The sequence below is a fragment of the Oscarella lobularis genome, chromosome 2 (genome assembly GCF_947507565.1).
Source record: "Oscarella lobularis chromosome 2, ooOscLobu1.1, whole genome shotgun sequence".
NCBI classification, from domain to species: Eukaryota; Metazoa; Porifera; class Homoscleromorpha; order Homosclerophorida; family Oscarellidae; genus Oscarella; species Oscarella lobularis.
The window spans coordinates 775,599-788,705 of NC_089176.1; the positions used below are offsets into that span (position 1 = coordinate 775,599).

Here is a 13,107-nt window from a genome sequence, read left to right on the forward strand (position 1 = left end):
AGGGCGGGTGACGTGAGTGACCTCTGCCCAAAAATATCTCGGAGTCTACGTCCGGATAGAATCCATATTACGTGTGCACCTTCTGTTGCAGGAAGCACCCATTCTAAATTTAACGGAAAATAGATTGTCTGTAGAATTTCAACTCATTGATGCTTTCCATGATGTCTGCTAGGGCCCTAAAACGTTTCAGCTATATGCCATAATTTTAGTCGTGCAATCGTTTGCCTATATACCGGTGCTGATACGCTTTCTTGATCTTTTGACTCTGCCTGGGATACCAGCGCCTATATAAGAATAATAATAAGAAAACAAGTAAACCTTGCTGATGAAGTTGCTCGTTACTGACTTGCATAGTTCCTTCACCGTCGACACGTCGATAATTCGGTAGTGCAGATGCTCCTCGAGTTTGGGCATGTATCTCTGAAGAAACGCGCGATCGGCGTGAACAGAGTTCCCGCCTAATGGACACTGCTTTGGCGGTGTGTATTGCTGCACAAATTTCAGGATTTTGTCTTCCGCTTCTTCAACTGACAATTTAGACGCCTCTACTTCAGCCAACAATCCTGACTAGGAAGTAGATACTATACACGTATCAGTCTACGCTCCTTTTTATTACTTCTCTGTGGTGTTTCTGGCACCAAGGTCCCATCTTTTCTAGAACACTTGCAGGCTGGTGAATAACTAAGTCTGGTCCCTAGAAGAGCATGCTGTAATTTAACTGCAAATTTTCTGTAGGTTCAAAGTCTGAGTTTTGGGCCTAAGCTAGTGTAGGAAAAGCTAGCAGCCACTCTTGAGATGGCCAAGCTTCTAAATAAGATATTCACATGCAATGTCTTCAATAAATAGTCCCTAACGATGCAGAGTTGAACGTACCTCTTTGACTACTGCAAGATCACCGTCAGTGATTATGCAGGCAATTTCCAGTATGTGCTCCGTTCTAGAGTCCAAACCTGAGGAAGAGAACGCGATTCCATATGAAGCAAATAAATCCTTGACCTCACCTGTCATCTACGCACGAGAAAAAGTTTTGCAAAACTAAAACGGGGGAGACTTGTCAGTGTGTCTGACCTCCATGTCAATCCACACAATATTATTGGCATCTTTGGAAGCCATCTAGATACTGTAATGCCGCTGGTGACGAGAAAAAAACGTATTCTCCTGATTCTTCGACTGTGTCCAACCGCGCATGCGGAAAAGCGACATAAATAATGTCGGGAAAATGGCAGTTTCTGCTTCTTTTAGGACTCTGTCTCGTCGCCATGGCTGTCTATAAAACGTACTGGAAACGCCAAAAAGCTCCACAAGGAGAGAAACAAAGCAGCGCAATCGAAAGAGCTCAGCCACCTGAGAAACAAAGTACGGAAGAAACATCTCTCCAACACGGCGACAACAGAGCATCGCCAATCAATACCCTCGTTCCCTGCTCGTCTGTAGAGAATTCTAAATCGGCGAAAGCGATCATAGAAACGGGTAGATCCTCTACAAACATTTTCTATCGTCGATCGCGTCCGGTCGAGCGAGAGCCTCTCGCTATTCGTCTCGTTCTCTTGCACGGCGCGCGATTCACGTCGGAAACGTGGCTAAACCTAGGCACGCTTCGACGTCTCGCCTGTCTCGGCTACGAAACGTTCGCGTTCGATTTACCCGGCTTCGGCGAGAGCTCCGAATCGAAATCGAGCGAGAAAACGTTGCTGGGGTCGTTGGTCGACGAATTCGAATGGGATCGCTTCGTAATCGTTTCTCCTTCGATGAGTGGACGTTATGCGTTGCCCTACGTCCTGTCGCCTCCAGCGTCGCGGTCCGGCCTCGTTGCCTATGTTCCTATAGCTCCCGTCGTTGATCAGTCGTACGACTCCGATCGACTCCTCAGGTCGATTGATGTAAAGGTTTTTCAAATTCGCGGGGAAAATGACGAGAGCATTGGGAGGAAGGCCGCTGAAGTTTTGTCTCGTGTGCCTGGATATGAAGAGTACGTGATGAAGGATAGTGGTCACGCGTGCTATCTTGATCATCCCGACGTGTTTCATGAAGAGATTGTCAAAATTTTGAACAGTCTAGATAAAGGAAAAGTGACTTTTAGTAGATAATTTTTAGATTAGACCATTTACTCTTCTATATCTAAACATCTTACTCAAAACTGCAGCACAAGATGAGACAGCTTGCTGCCTCAGGTTGCCAACCGTCGGCTGCATACAATGCACGTTTATTATTCATACATAAACACAAGCGCGCAGGCAAATAGATATACCATGTATGTACATTTGGACAAAAGATTTATATTGTAACAGAAGTGTACGCACATTGGAGATCATCACATCAAAGATGAGACTCTAATTAGCCGTCGATTCTACGGAAAAAGACACGCAATGCCTTGTTACAAGATGAATGACGTGGTATGATGAACTAACCTCTGCATTTCTTCTGGTACGAGGGAAGAGTTGTATTCAGGTACTGGGTCACGTCTCCGTACGTAAAATGCCACGAGCCGTGGCACGTATCCAGCGTTTTCTTGAGGCACTGGCGTCTTGAAAGCTCCATCGCGCAGTCCATTGTCTCGCCGTCCGCTGGTGACGGGAAGGCGACGAAGCAGTTTGAGACGCCCTCTATGAAACAATCGGACGAGCAGTTTTGAGCTTCAAAAAGCGAATTGGCATATTTCAAATCATCCGACAGTATCTCGTTTGACGAAGCGGCGCAGTGAGTAGTGCTAAATATGACGCAGGACAAATAGCCGCACGTCTCTTGCACATCATAGAAGTCCACGTAGTTCATGCACTTTGTCACTGCACTTTTATAGCACGAACCTATTACGGCATAGGATGTCTCATTTGTAGTTTGCTGAACATACTAATTAAATTTCTCACCGCTTTTTTGACAAAGAAATCGATTCGTCATTGCCTCTAGATGAGACTTTGCCAATGAGGCAACGTAGACGCTGTTCGGCGACGTCGAATTGAGACAAGGCGAAAGATAGGGTTCAGAGCAACTCTCAAAATTCTCCATAGCCACGCAGTAGGCCCTGATGCTACTTTCGTAAGACGTCTAGTAGGAATGAGACGAGAAATTGACAATGCACGCTTAGAAGTTAGTTATATAGTCACTCTCACCTGAGCCTTCAATTCAAGATGCTTAGCAAAGCCTGCTTTAGCTAGCACAGTCAAGCAGCCCTCAATTTGAATCCAGTTGCACGTTTCAATGTCTAATAGAAAAACCGAGACACGTAATTCCAAATCGTTTACACGATAAGCCTCTGGCATACGATAACAGGAAACTCACCGCAATCGTTCTCATCTATGCCATCATTGCAATCACTGTAACCGTCGCATAAAGACCCGTGCGGTAGACAGACGACGCTGGCCCCCCAACGATTTCTACAAGCCATCTCATACGCGTTGCACCTCGCTGCAGTACAAGCAAATATATTCTCCCTCCAAAAAAAGAACGCATCATCTATGACCGTACCGTTACTGAGACACTGTTTCTTGTAGATCGTCGAGCCGACGTACGCCGCCAAATCAATCAACCGCTTCATGACCGGATTCGTTGGCGGACAGGTTAAGGCTCTGGCATCGACGCACATTTTGAAAGCGACGGTGAGATTGCACGCGTGGTCTCGATCATTGCCATAGAGCGTCTTAATCTTCAGAAGAAAAAGGTGAGCCGCCTGTTTTTTTTCAATGTGTGTCTACTGTACGTGCGCAGACCTGATCGGCGAATGGCGCGTTCACGTGAAGAGCTGTGCCCCCGGAAAACAAGATGCGAAGACACTCGTCTTTGGCTTTGTGTCCGCATGTAACTAAACGTCAAATCTCTCCGTATACACGCGATCTATTTTTCGATAGATTTTCTCACTTCCGGAACACCATTCTTTGTACTCGTCACTTTCTACGGCGGTCGACAGGTGGACGATTCGACGCATCTGCTTATCGTCGGAGTACTTGCAATTGTCTCGGAGTGGCTTGAAGCACGCAGTGAATCTGCTCAAAGTAGAACACACGGTCTTGATCTGGACATTAGCTAGAGTCAGCAGCTAAAAAAGAGAGAGAAAATTCGGCCCTCTATATGTATATCCCATAGTTTTTCTCTCTCTCACCTGTTTCAGCATTGCACTGTGGTTAGTGAAGTCAGTGTTTCCAAATTCCGCGTTCAACTTGGCCCACGGTCCCACGCAAAGCGAAGTTGTCGTGCTATCGCACATGGGGAGATGTCCTGTGCAAGAGCACGCGTGAAACGAAAAGGGAAATGTTGTCGAGCTTCTTCATTACTTCTCTTCTCGACGCAAATGTTTCGATAGTGCGACGTTTTTACGTAAACCAGTGCATTTCGTTCAGCTTGCAGGCGAGAATGCTGAGGCGGACACGACTTCATCAACGTAGTGGAGCAGGACGACGAATTGGCTAGTGCTCTGCACACGACATTGGCGCCGTTCTCCGTCAAAGCTCTCAGCTGAAAGATTCGCCCACGAATTAATTAAAAAAAAAACAGAAGGTGACGTAGTCTAAGGCTTGCCTGAGCGGAATAATCCGCCGATACGCTGAGATTGAAAGGAGGGAAATTGAATTTGTTTTCATTGTGAAAAGGAGCAAAGCAATTTTTAACAGCAGTCACGTTGCAGCCTTGGGGGGGGGGGGGGGGACAAGAGATAGAATTCACCTTTGTTCTCTACGTGAGCGCGAGAATTTACTGTTGTGACACGCTCTCTCGTATTCGATTCTTCGCGTGAGTGCAACCAGGCTAAAGGCGCGATGCAGGAGAGCATCGTCGGAGTACTTGCAATCTCTCTTGATTGGGTCAAAGCACGCGACAAAGTTAGACAAAGCAGAGCACATGGTCTCCGCTTCGTCGTTTCTTTCCTTCTCTAGAGCTTTGAGCTGGAGAGCGCTTAGAGAGCTAGCCAACTTTGGGATATGTGTTACCACTACCTGCTTAGCTAGAGGCTGAGTCCAATTTATGAAGGGAAATTTGAGCCATTTGCGAAGGCAAACTTCGGCTGCTTTGCGATCACATTGCTTCAAACGTCCTATAAGAATAAATAGGGTTTACCCTACCCTAAGCGATTCTCCTTTGTCTGACTGTTTCTTTTGATGCAGAAATCGCGATAGAAAGCGGAATTTGTGAAGGCTAGGGCACGCCGTTCGTTTTTCAAATGAACGATCTCGGCTCTGCACGTGAGATTCAAGGGAGCAAAGCACGACGCCGAATCAAGGAGAGCCTTGCACACGCGCTCGGCACCGAATTCACTGAGCTTCAAAAGCTAAAAAACAACTATATATAGAGATCATTGCTTAGATATAATATTCATCTTGCCTCGTCGGACCATTGGTCGGTCGATAGGTTGATTGGCGGGAAGACGGCCCGCCCCTGCGCGAAACCGGAAAAGCACTGCTTCGCTTCATCGACGTCACATCCTGAGGGGAGGAGGCGGAGCCGAGAGAGAAAAAATTTCTGAGAATCAGGTGAGGGTGGCCTGACGTTTTGGCAAACCCACCGCACGCGGAAACGGATTCGTCCAAGCCGTCGGCACAATCCGACAGCCCGTCGCAAAATCCTCCCCGGAGACACGTGGGACTCCAACGTCCGAGACAGGCGAGTTCCCCGGAGCGACAGACAGCTAGAAATGCACCAGACAATAATGGCGTGAGAACGAGCGTCTATATCCCGATCGAAACGCTTCCTACCGTCGCTAAAGCACTGGCTAACGTAAACAGACGAGCCGACGTAGGCGTCGATTCTTCCCACGATGTTGAGAAGGAGAGAATCGGGACGACTGCATTTCAGCGTCTCGACGCAATTGGCGAATTTGACGAGAGCGACGCAGCCGGCTTGGCGTCGATCGACGTCGAGTCGGCCGATCTGATGTTGTTTTTGATAGAATATGGCCACAGGTATGGTAGGCATCTAAGTGGCGGTAACCTGATCAGGATAGGAATGTGTCGGCGCGAGATGAATGACATCATTTCCCCCCAGCCGAGGTTCTAGAATCAGAAAGCGGCCGCACTTCTTTCGAATGATTTCGCCGCCGCAGGTTTCTGTTTCTTTTTTGGGGTCGTGCGGAAAGAAAACGAAAGGAAGACTCCCGTTTAGAAGATGCTTTCGCGCGAGTGACACGAGGTCACACCTGTTTCGGGCTCAAGTTGAGCCGGTAGAGCGACGACGGCGACGGCGACGATCGTCGTCGCAATTGCGATCGAGTTGAATCGAGACGAGAGTTGGCGCATGGTCGCACAGTGCTGTCAATCAAAAAACTGAAAGAACGGGGGAGGGAGAGAATTAGGGAGAGGAAAATTGTGAATTGCAGGAGACGGGGGCGCAGAATAAAACAAATCGCGATATAAAAAGGATTGAATACCCTATGTAGTACAGAAAAACAAAAAATACTGTTCAGTTGCTAGATGCCTTATCAGACATGTGCGCTCGATATCAGATGTTGTTCTACTAATCATCTTGCCTGCTTGGCTTTGCAAAAAAAAGTTGCTATCGTCCAGTGACGGACTGTGCACGATTCTGTCGGAGTCTCAGTTGGTGGCGCGTTTTTGCTGGCGGGGCTGCAGTCCCGGCTGGCTTCTGGCTCGCTGCCGAGCGCCCATGCGGCGCCCATGCACGCGGCGCGTGCTCAAAAGCACTGGGAATAACGAGAGCCCGCCCGCTCGTCGCCGGATGTCGGTTCTGCTAATTTTAATTTATGCCTTGATGCTCCAGGCAAAATGCCTTACGTTCACCGTAACGATAGCTACTACTGGGCCCCCCATTTTTTATGTGGAAAAGACTATTCTCTTCGCGGTTTATACGAAGCATGAAGATCCGTCCCGTTCCCGCGTTGCAAGACAACTACATGTACCTGCTGATCGACGAGAAAACGCATAAGGCGGCCGCAATCGATCCCGTTGAACCGGAAAACGTAGCCAAAGCGATAGCGAAGATGTGCATAGCATTCCATTCCTCTGCAACAGATCATTTCGGCTGCGAAAGAAGAAGGAGTCGAAATAGGGACAGTATTGACTACCCATCATCATTGGTAGTGCGTACATGTAACGTTTGCACGATTATCCGGGTATACAGACACTGCCAATATTTCTGACGTCATACTTGTAGCCAAATTAGTGTTGCAGCTACTAGAATGCCTGAACGGGCCGTAATCCCTCTTTCCTCATCAGGGATCACTCGGGTGGAAACGAAGCTATAGCCAAACTGATTCCCAAAGTACCTGTATATGGTGGGGACAAGCGGATTGGAGCGTTGACGCACGAAGTGACTCACAATAGCGAATTCAAGGTGATGCAACGTCTCGTGGCATCTCATTTCACTGTTCAATCATCTCGTTCTCCAGATTGGGTCTCTGTCAGTCCGATGTCTCTTTACGCCGTGTCACACGTCTGGCCACATATGCTACTACGTCGTGGATGAGGAAAACGATTCGTCTGTTGTGTTCACCGGTGAAAGAATATATAATATTATTGATTGTGCTCTTATCATTGTTTTTAGGCGACACTCTTTTTCTGGGTGGATGCGGAAGATTCTTTGAGGGAACGGCCGACCAAATGCACGCGGCACTGATTGAAATTCTGGGAAAGCTTCCAATGGAAACGGTCCGGCCTGCTTTTCAAAAAAAGATATTGATACGTTTTACTAGAAAGTCTACTGTGGCCACGAATACGCTGCCAGCAATTTGAAATTTTGCTCAGTTGTCGAACCGGATAACGCGGATCTTAACGCAAAAATTGCCTGGGTCAAGGTAAAACTCCTCTCCCTCACAACTCCCTCAAAAACACGAGACTCCGTATAGGAAAAACGAGACGAGGGACTTCCCACCGTTCCGTCGACGCTGCGCGAAGAGTTTACCTATAATTGCTTCATGAGAGTGAAGTTCGTGGTGGTATATTGACTGCAAAAATTGCTGACGGATTTTTCTCCTCAGCGTCGATTCGGTGAAAGCCCACGTCGGAGAAAGCGATCCCGTCAAAGTGATGGAGAAACTGAGAGAAGAGAAGAACTCCTTTCGTCCCAAGTAGATAGATACGTAGACGCTACGATTAGTGTTGCCACTTACTTGTCTGCTTATCATCATCGTTTTGTGATACAATACAACTGATTATACTGTGACCGTGATTAGAAAAAGGTTTCCGAAGGGGCTTTCTTTGCTGCGGCTTTAGGTTCTTCTGCCTCCTCGCTTTCCGTTTTCTTTCTTGGTTTGAGTGCTATGCGAAAATCGGGTCGATCGCCGCTCGATTCGGTTGGCCTATCTTTCTTCTTCTCCAGTTCTTCGAGTGTCGATGCGTTGATTTTGCGACGTTCGAAAATGGTTTTGAATTCGTCTAGCGGGTTCGTTTTGGCGGTGGCAGAAGAGGACGTTGCTTTCGTTGTGGTCTTGTGTTTCTGGAGTCTTTCCTGCCACAACTTACGAATAGAGACGTTACAATCGCGTCAAAATTGATGGAAACCTGTCGCTCTTTGTCTCTCTTTTCCTGCTGCAATCTCTGCTTTTCTTTAGCTGTCATTTCGTCTAGTGTACTCTACAAACAACGGAATAGCAAGGGGTTTGTTTATGAACGATTCTCGTACTTCGAAATCCGTCAGAAAGACAGTAAACGTCTCGAAAAATTCGTCGGATCTGGTCTTCGCCGGATCCTCTCCAAAAAACGACGCCGCTTTCGAAAATTCTTCATTCATCTGAGTCTGAAGAGTCAGCAGAGTGTGCATTTTGCTTGAAGCATCCGCCAGAAATGTCTAAATACACATCGTTATCACGAGAAAAGACTAAAACGTACACAGACCGTCATTGACTCTCGAAAATTATCCTTTTTAGAATCAACGTCATCTTGGGATCGGTAATTTTCAACGTGATCCGAAATCGACTGCAAAAAAATGAATTCTCGCTACGAAGTCGCAGAGTTCTTTCACTCACTTTCAAGCCCTCCCTAAGTTCACCAACTTCAGCACCCAACGTTTTACTAGACACTGAGACGACACAACACCGGGAATTGAATGCGAGCATGAACTACAGTAAGCATTAGACCTTTAGCTGCAGACGCTGCGTGTGATAGTTCATTCTTGACTTTCAAAATTTCGGGGCAATTCGTCTGCACCGTCTTGACAACGAAATGAAGAAGAGTCGCCTTTCCGTCGCTTGTTTTTGTTGACTTCAACTGGGAAACGAAAGAAATCAAGGCTATGGAGCAGACGGAAAGGCGCCGAGTGACGTACTTTCGGTAATATTCCAATTCTAAAGCCCGCAGCTCCCGCCGTTCTTGCGTTGCCCGCATTCATGTAGTTTCCCACAGTCAAAACGATCTATAGATTTAGCAGCAATCACGTTCACTGAGTACAATAGCCAACTATGCTACCAACTTGAAGTAACTTCTTGAATTGAGCACTTTTCTGGACTTCAACCGAGGCAGCTATAATATTTTCAAGATCCTAGAAATAAAATTCGACGAAGTGGCAGCTCTCCCCTTTTTTGTCTTTACAGGTTTAATTTCTTCGACTTTTTCCTGAAAGTGAATACGAAATGCCATTGCGCCTACTCGCGCTTTGTACGACGGCACAGTGCTCATCTAAAAAGACCGTTTGTTTTATTAAAACCAGAGACTTTGCCACTCACTATCATGCTAAATCTGTCCGCCTTGCTCAGCTTCTCAACGTCTCCCTCAAATCGTTTGTAGGCGAGGATCTGTCGAACAGGATTCTGTTCCAGACTCTGTCTGACTCGTGGATGCCTTACTTCGCTCATTTCTGGTGCGTACATTTCCATCTGCTTCAAGTGCTGCTCGGAAAACGACCGATCGTCCATCGTTAGCACCGCTTCTCTAATCTCTTCGAAAGACATTTTCAAATGTCCGATGAGAATAGCTAAAAGATGGTGTTGAAATTTGTTCAAGGAGGATAAGGCACAGTACATATATTGTAGGATTTTTTGGGATCCAGGACTTGTTTCTTAGCAACTGCAGTCCCCTTCGTTTCTATAAAAATAAAAGGTCTGATGTGGAAAAATGAGATTTTATCCTTAGAGCATACGAGAAGTCTTTCCTCCCACAGCGAACTGTTGTTTCAGTTCCAGAAACTCAATCGCACCTTCTAAGTCAGAGCTATCTATCTGCAGACAAACTAGGCTCAACTGTTACTGTTATAGCGACCAAGTAGGCCAACCTGCGCCCACACTGTATCTTCCAGATTTCCTGGCGTCAACTTTTCCCAATTGACTTGCTTGATGCGAGCCTGACGTCCGGACGCAACCCCTCCTATAGGTGGAGGTGGAGGAATGCCACTGCCACCTCCCGGTGGAGGAGGAGGAGGAGGCGGCGGCGGCGGCGGCGGCGGCGGCACACCGGATACACCTGATGCAGAAGGCGGAGGGGGAGGAGGAGGTGGTGCCGTGACAGCGTTTGGGCCTACAACATCAGAACATAACCCGGTGAACTTTTAATTACAAAATGCCTTCTCTTACTCGACTTGGCGTTTCGCTTTTCCGCTGATTTTGGTTCACTTTTTGCCGTCTCTTTCTCTTTAGATTCAGAATTGCCAGTGCTTCTCGTTTCGTTGACATTCGGGCTGGACTTGTAGCCGAGAAGAGAGCTAAACGACACCGCTTTTTCTTCAGGAACTTAGAGAGAAAAACAATGAAACGGCGCTCGAAGCTGTTACGACATTTACGGTACTTGCGTTTCCAAAAGCTGTCACGGGCGCTTCAGCGCAGTCAGAGTCTCCGCTAACTAGAAGAGAGACAGAGAAAAAGAATGAAAACTTTAGCAGACAACCTTACTTGTGCTAAGCCGTTCGGGTCCTCGAGAAAAACTTCCCGTTCTCGTGCGCACTTCCTCTTCGCCCGTACCTTCGCGAATTGCTCCGAGAGCTACGAAATCCAATGTTGAAAAGAGAGATTAGCGAAGAAGCTCGTACTCTGCATCCCGCCCATCCTAGCGACGCCAATTTGTCTCGATTTCATTGTCGTGGTCGTTTTCAGCGAACTGCTGCTTTGCGGAGAGAGTTTGCCCAGTTGGACGCGATACAGAACATCTTCCACCTCTTCCCCGCCCCTCGCACTTACAACAGGCTTTTTATCATCTTCAGAGCGTAACTGCAGTTTAACCGCTACAATAGTGCCATTGTCTTTACCTCTGCTGCTAACGATTGCCGCGATTCTGTCAAATTCAGTCTGCTCGGTTTTCGGAAGAAGCTGACAGACGTCGTGAAGGAGGCTCAACTTCATCTGTGTATCAAAAACGACTGCAAGAGACTCGACCAGGCGTTTCACGTCCCTTTAATTAAAGAAATACAATCTCATCGCCCGTCCTATGAAGAAGTCACCTATCGAATACCTGTTGCTATTGAACGAAGCGAGACAGACCCCGACAGATTTTCGCTCGTGAGGAGTCAACAAGGCAGCCATCTAAAAAAATCGCGTTTTCCTCCAAATATCAAATATACACTCCTCCCTCTCCGTATACTCGAGATTGAAAATCCCTCGATTGCCTTCTCGTTTTCTCTCGCTCGTCGACGATCTTGGGCTCGAGGCGTCCCACGGAAACGCTCCGCTTCGAGTGCGACGCGTCGACAAGCAAAGTCGGACGACTTCCGCTGCCCTTGAGCAGACGAACGACTTCGCCGCGCGATCTCGATCGCACGTCGATGCCGTTGATTTCGAGAATGCGATCGCCCGGCTGAATGCCGCCTTTGTGCGCGGGCGAACCTGTTACGGCTCAATAGATTTAGAAAACGATGCCGAATTTTTCGTCTTCACCGCGATCGACTTGTTTTATGAAAACGGGCGCCGATCCGCTGAGCACGAAGCCGAATTCCTCCGATCCTTTAACAATTTTCACTGATCGAGGTCCAGTGGGAAAGTTTACGTTTGGCATGCTGCTGTAGACATTTGCATCCCTGAGTACACAGAGACGGCTTAATTAATTAAGCGAAAAAACGGCCATTCGCGTATTTTCGTGCTTACGATTGCGAACCGAGCCCAAGACTAGGCTGCGACGACTGTCGTTTTCCCATACCTCCTTGATTTGTAATCATAATTTCGCCGTCCATTTTTACGGCGACGTCGTAGAGAGGTTGATGGCGCGGCGGAACGAAAAGTCTATTCAAGAACGCATTGCGTCACTTAAAACTAAAGCGGAGGCCCAAAATTCGGGTCTGGGGGCCCCAATTCGAAATTAGACGGAGTCTCTTTTATTGACGCTCGGAAGGGAGGGACCTCATTGTACCTGATCTCCTTGAGGAGGCGTCTCTCAACAGGTGTGGTCAAAATGGATATACACGCCCGCGACAGACGATCGACAGATCGATCTCTTGCGTAGTCCTTCAAAGCGAGCGTTATCAGCGTCTTCTTCTCGTCGTTTCCGTACAAATAGTAGTTCATCTGACAAAGAAAAAGATATCGAGAAAAAAGTCTCACGAACGGGTCGAGAATTTTCGGCCGACTTTTTGAAAAAACGATTTGGCCTTGTGATAGCGGTTCGAACGCGAGCTGTGCCAGCCGTCGACGCTGTCTCGCGACGTCGTATCGAGCGACTCGATCCCGCTGGGAATGACGACGAGACGCACGGTGTCGTCGGCTTCGCGAATCAACTTCTCCACCTGCAGTTTCGTCGCATATTGAACGTCCTCGCCGTTCGCCTACAACAGAAGGGAGAAAAGAGAAAGACAAGCGACTATCACGTGCGACGAAGTTGGAAGAAGAAAACGAGGCGTTTCCACCGACTTGAAGAATCATGTCGCCCGATCGAAGCCCGGCGGCGCGTCCAGGACTGTCGACGTCGACCGAGCGCACGAATATAGGCCCGTTTCCGCGCAGCGTGAATCCGAAACCGCCGCTGGAACCGCGTCTGATCTCAATCGTGCGGACGCGCGAGATGACGGAGAGGACGGGCGGAACCCTGTCCGATTGCCGCGCTAAATCTTTCACTTCGTCGACAGTCGACTGCTGAACGTTGCGTCCGTTCAATTCCATGATTTGATCGCCGACTTGAAGGCCGGCGCCGCGCGCCGAGCCGTCTTCGTCGACGCAGAGAATGACGACGGGTCGGCCGCCGCCGACGCTGAAGCCGAACGACTCCGGCCAGGCGGAGTTGTTCATCTATCCTCGCTCGGGGGGGGGGGGGGGACAAC

At 48.1% G+C, this 13,107-nt stretch overlaps 5 protein-coding genes and 1 long non-coding RNA gene across 6 annotated transcripts; 3 read left to right on the plus strand and 3 right to left on the minus strand.

The window, feature by feature from the left end:
- Positions 1–8: 8 nt before the first annotated feature.
- LOC136200376 (oligoribonuclease, mitochondrial-like) lies at positions 9–1,239 on the minus strand. Its single transcript, XM_065990764.1, has 6 exons — positions 1,069–1,239; positions 874–1,008; positions 617–694; positions 347–567; positions 234–284; positions 9–176 (listed from the first exon to the last, which is right to left on the minus strand). Exons 1-6 carry the CDS (start codon positions 1,111–1,113, stop codon positions 110–112), a joined length of 597 nt encoding a protein of 198 aa, XP_065846836.1. The 5' UTR covers positions 1,114–1,239; the 3' UTR covers positions 9–109.
- Positions 1,195–2,137, plus strand: LOC136200373 (putative protein-lysine deacylase ABHD14B). Its single transcript, XM_065990761.1, has one exon. It carries the CDS (start codon positions 1,209–1,211, stop codon positions 2,085–2,087), a length of 879 nt encoding a protein of 292 aa, XP_065846833.1. The 5' UTR covers positions 1,195–1,208; the 3' UTR covers positions 2,088–2,137.
- On the minus strand, positions 1,446–6,589 carry LOC136200368 (uncharacterized). The gene is made up of 21 exons (XM_065990756.1): positions 6,449–6,589; positions 6,119–6,245; positions 5,914–6,035; positions 5,679–5,853; positions 5,489–5,611; positions 5,308–5,408; positions 5,074–5,254; positions 4,923–5,020; positions 4,685–4,871; positions 4,510–4,616; positions 4,266–4,446; positions 4,094–4,209; positions 3,853–4,030; positions 3,705–3,796; positions 3,463–3,640; positions 3,277–3,402; positions 3,108–3,199; positions 2,865–3,042; positions 2,409–2,804; positions 2,132–2,347; positions 1,446–2,054 (listed from the first exon to the last, which is right to left on the minus strand). The coding sequence occupies exons 2-20, from the start codon at positions 6,216–6,218 to the stop codon at positions 2,331–2,333; spliced, it is 2,748 nt and encodes a 915-aa protein (XP_065846828.1). The 5' UTR covers positions 6,219–6,245; positions 6,449–6,589; the 3' UTR covers positions 1,446–2,054; positions 2,132–2,330.
- Positions 3,674–4,076, plus strand: LOC136200378 (uncharacterized). The gene is made up of 2 exons (XR_010673369.1): positions 3,674–3,792; positions 3,843–4,076. It is a non-coding gene; the product is annotated as an uncharacterized lncRNA (long non-coding RNA).
- LOC136200375 (hydroxyacylglutathione hydrolase, mitochondrial-like) lies at positions 5,138–8,100 on the plus strand. The gene is made up of 9 exons (XM_065990763.1): positions 5,138–5,972; positions 6,026–6,898; positions 6,951–7,015; positions 7,155–7,272; positions 7,328–7,433; positions 7,483–7,586; positions 7,631–7,732; positions 7,784–7,863; positions 7,916–8,100. Exons 2-9 carry the CDS (start codon positions 6,755–6,757, stop codon positions 8,007–8,009), a joined length of 813 nt encoding a protein of 270 aa, XP_065846835.1. The 5' UTR covers positions 5,138–5,972; positions 6,026–6,754; the 3' UTR covers positions 8,010–8,100.
- On the minus strand, positions 8,031–13,099 carry LOC136200367 (delphilin-like). Its single transcript, XM_065990755.1, has 26 exons — positions 12,701–13,099; positions 12,421–12,615; positions 12,204–12,358; positions 11,942–12,076; positions 11,735–11,874; positions 11,442–11,683; positions 11,313–11,383; positions 11,110–11,252; positions 10,894–11,058; positions 10,757–10,846; positions 10,653–10,706; positions 10,442–10,597; positions 10,144–10,385; positions 10,012–10,090; positions 9,894–9,956; positions 9,719–9,846; positions 9,599–9,667; positions 9,465–9,551; positions 9,346–9,414; positions 9,202–9,288; positions 9,014–9,143; positions 8,903–8,955; positions 8,772–8,852; positions 8,560–8,724; positions 8,439–8,510; positions 8,031–8,385 (listed from the first exon to the last, which is right to left on the minus strand). Exons 1-26 carry the CDS (start codon positions 13,073–13,075, stop codon positions 8,107–8,109), a joined length of 3,525 nt encoding a protein of 1,174 aa, XP_065846827.1. The 5' UTR covers positions 13,076–13,099; the 3' UTR covers positions 8,031–8,106.
- Between the last annotated feature and the right edge of the window lie 8 nt (positions 13,100–13,107).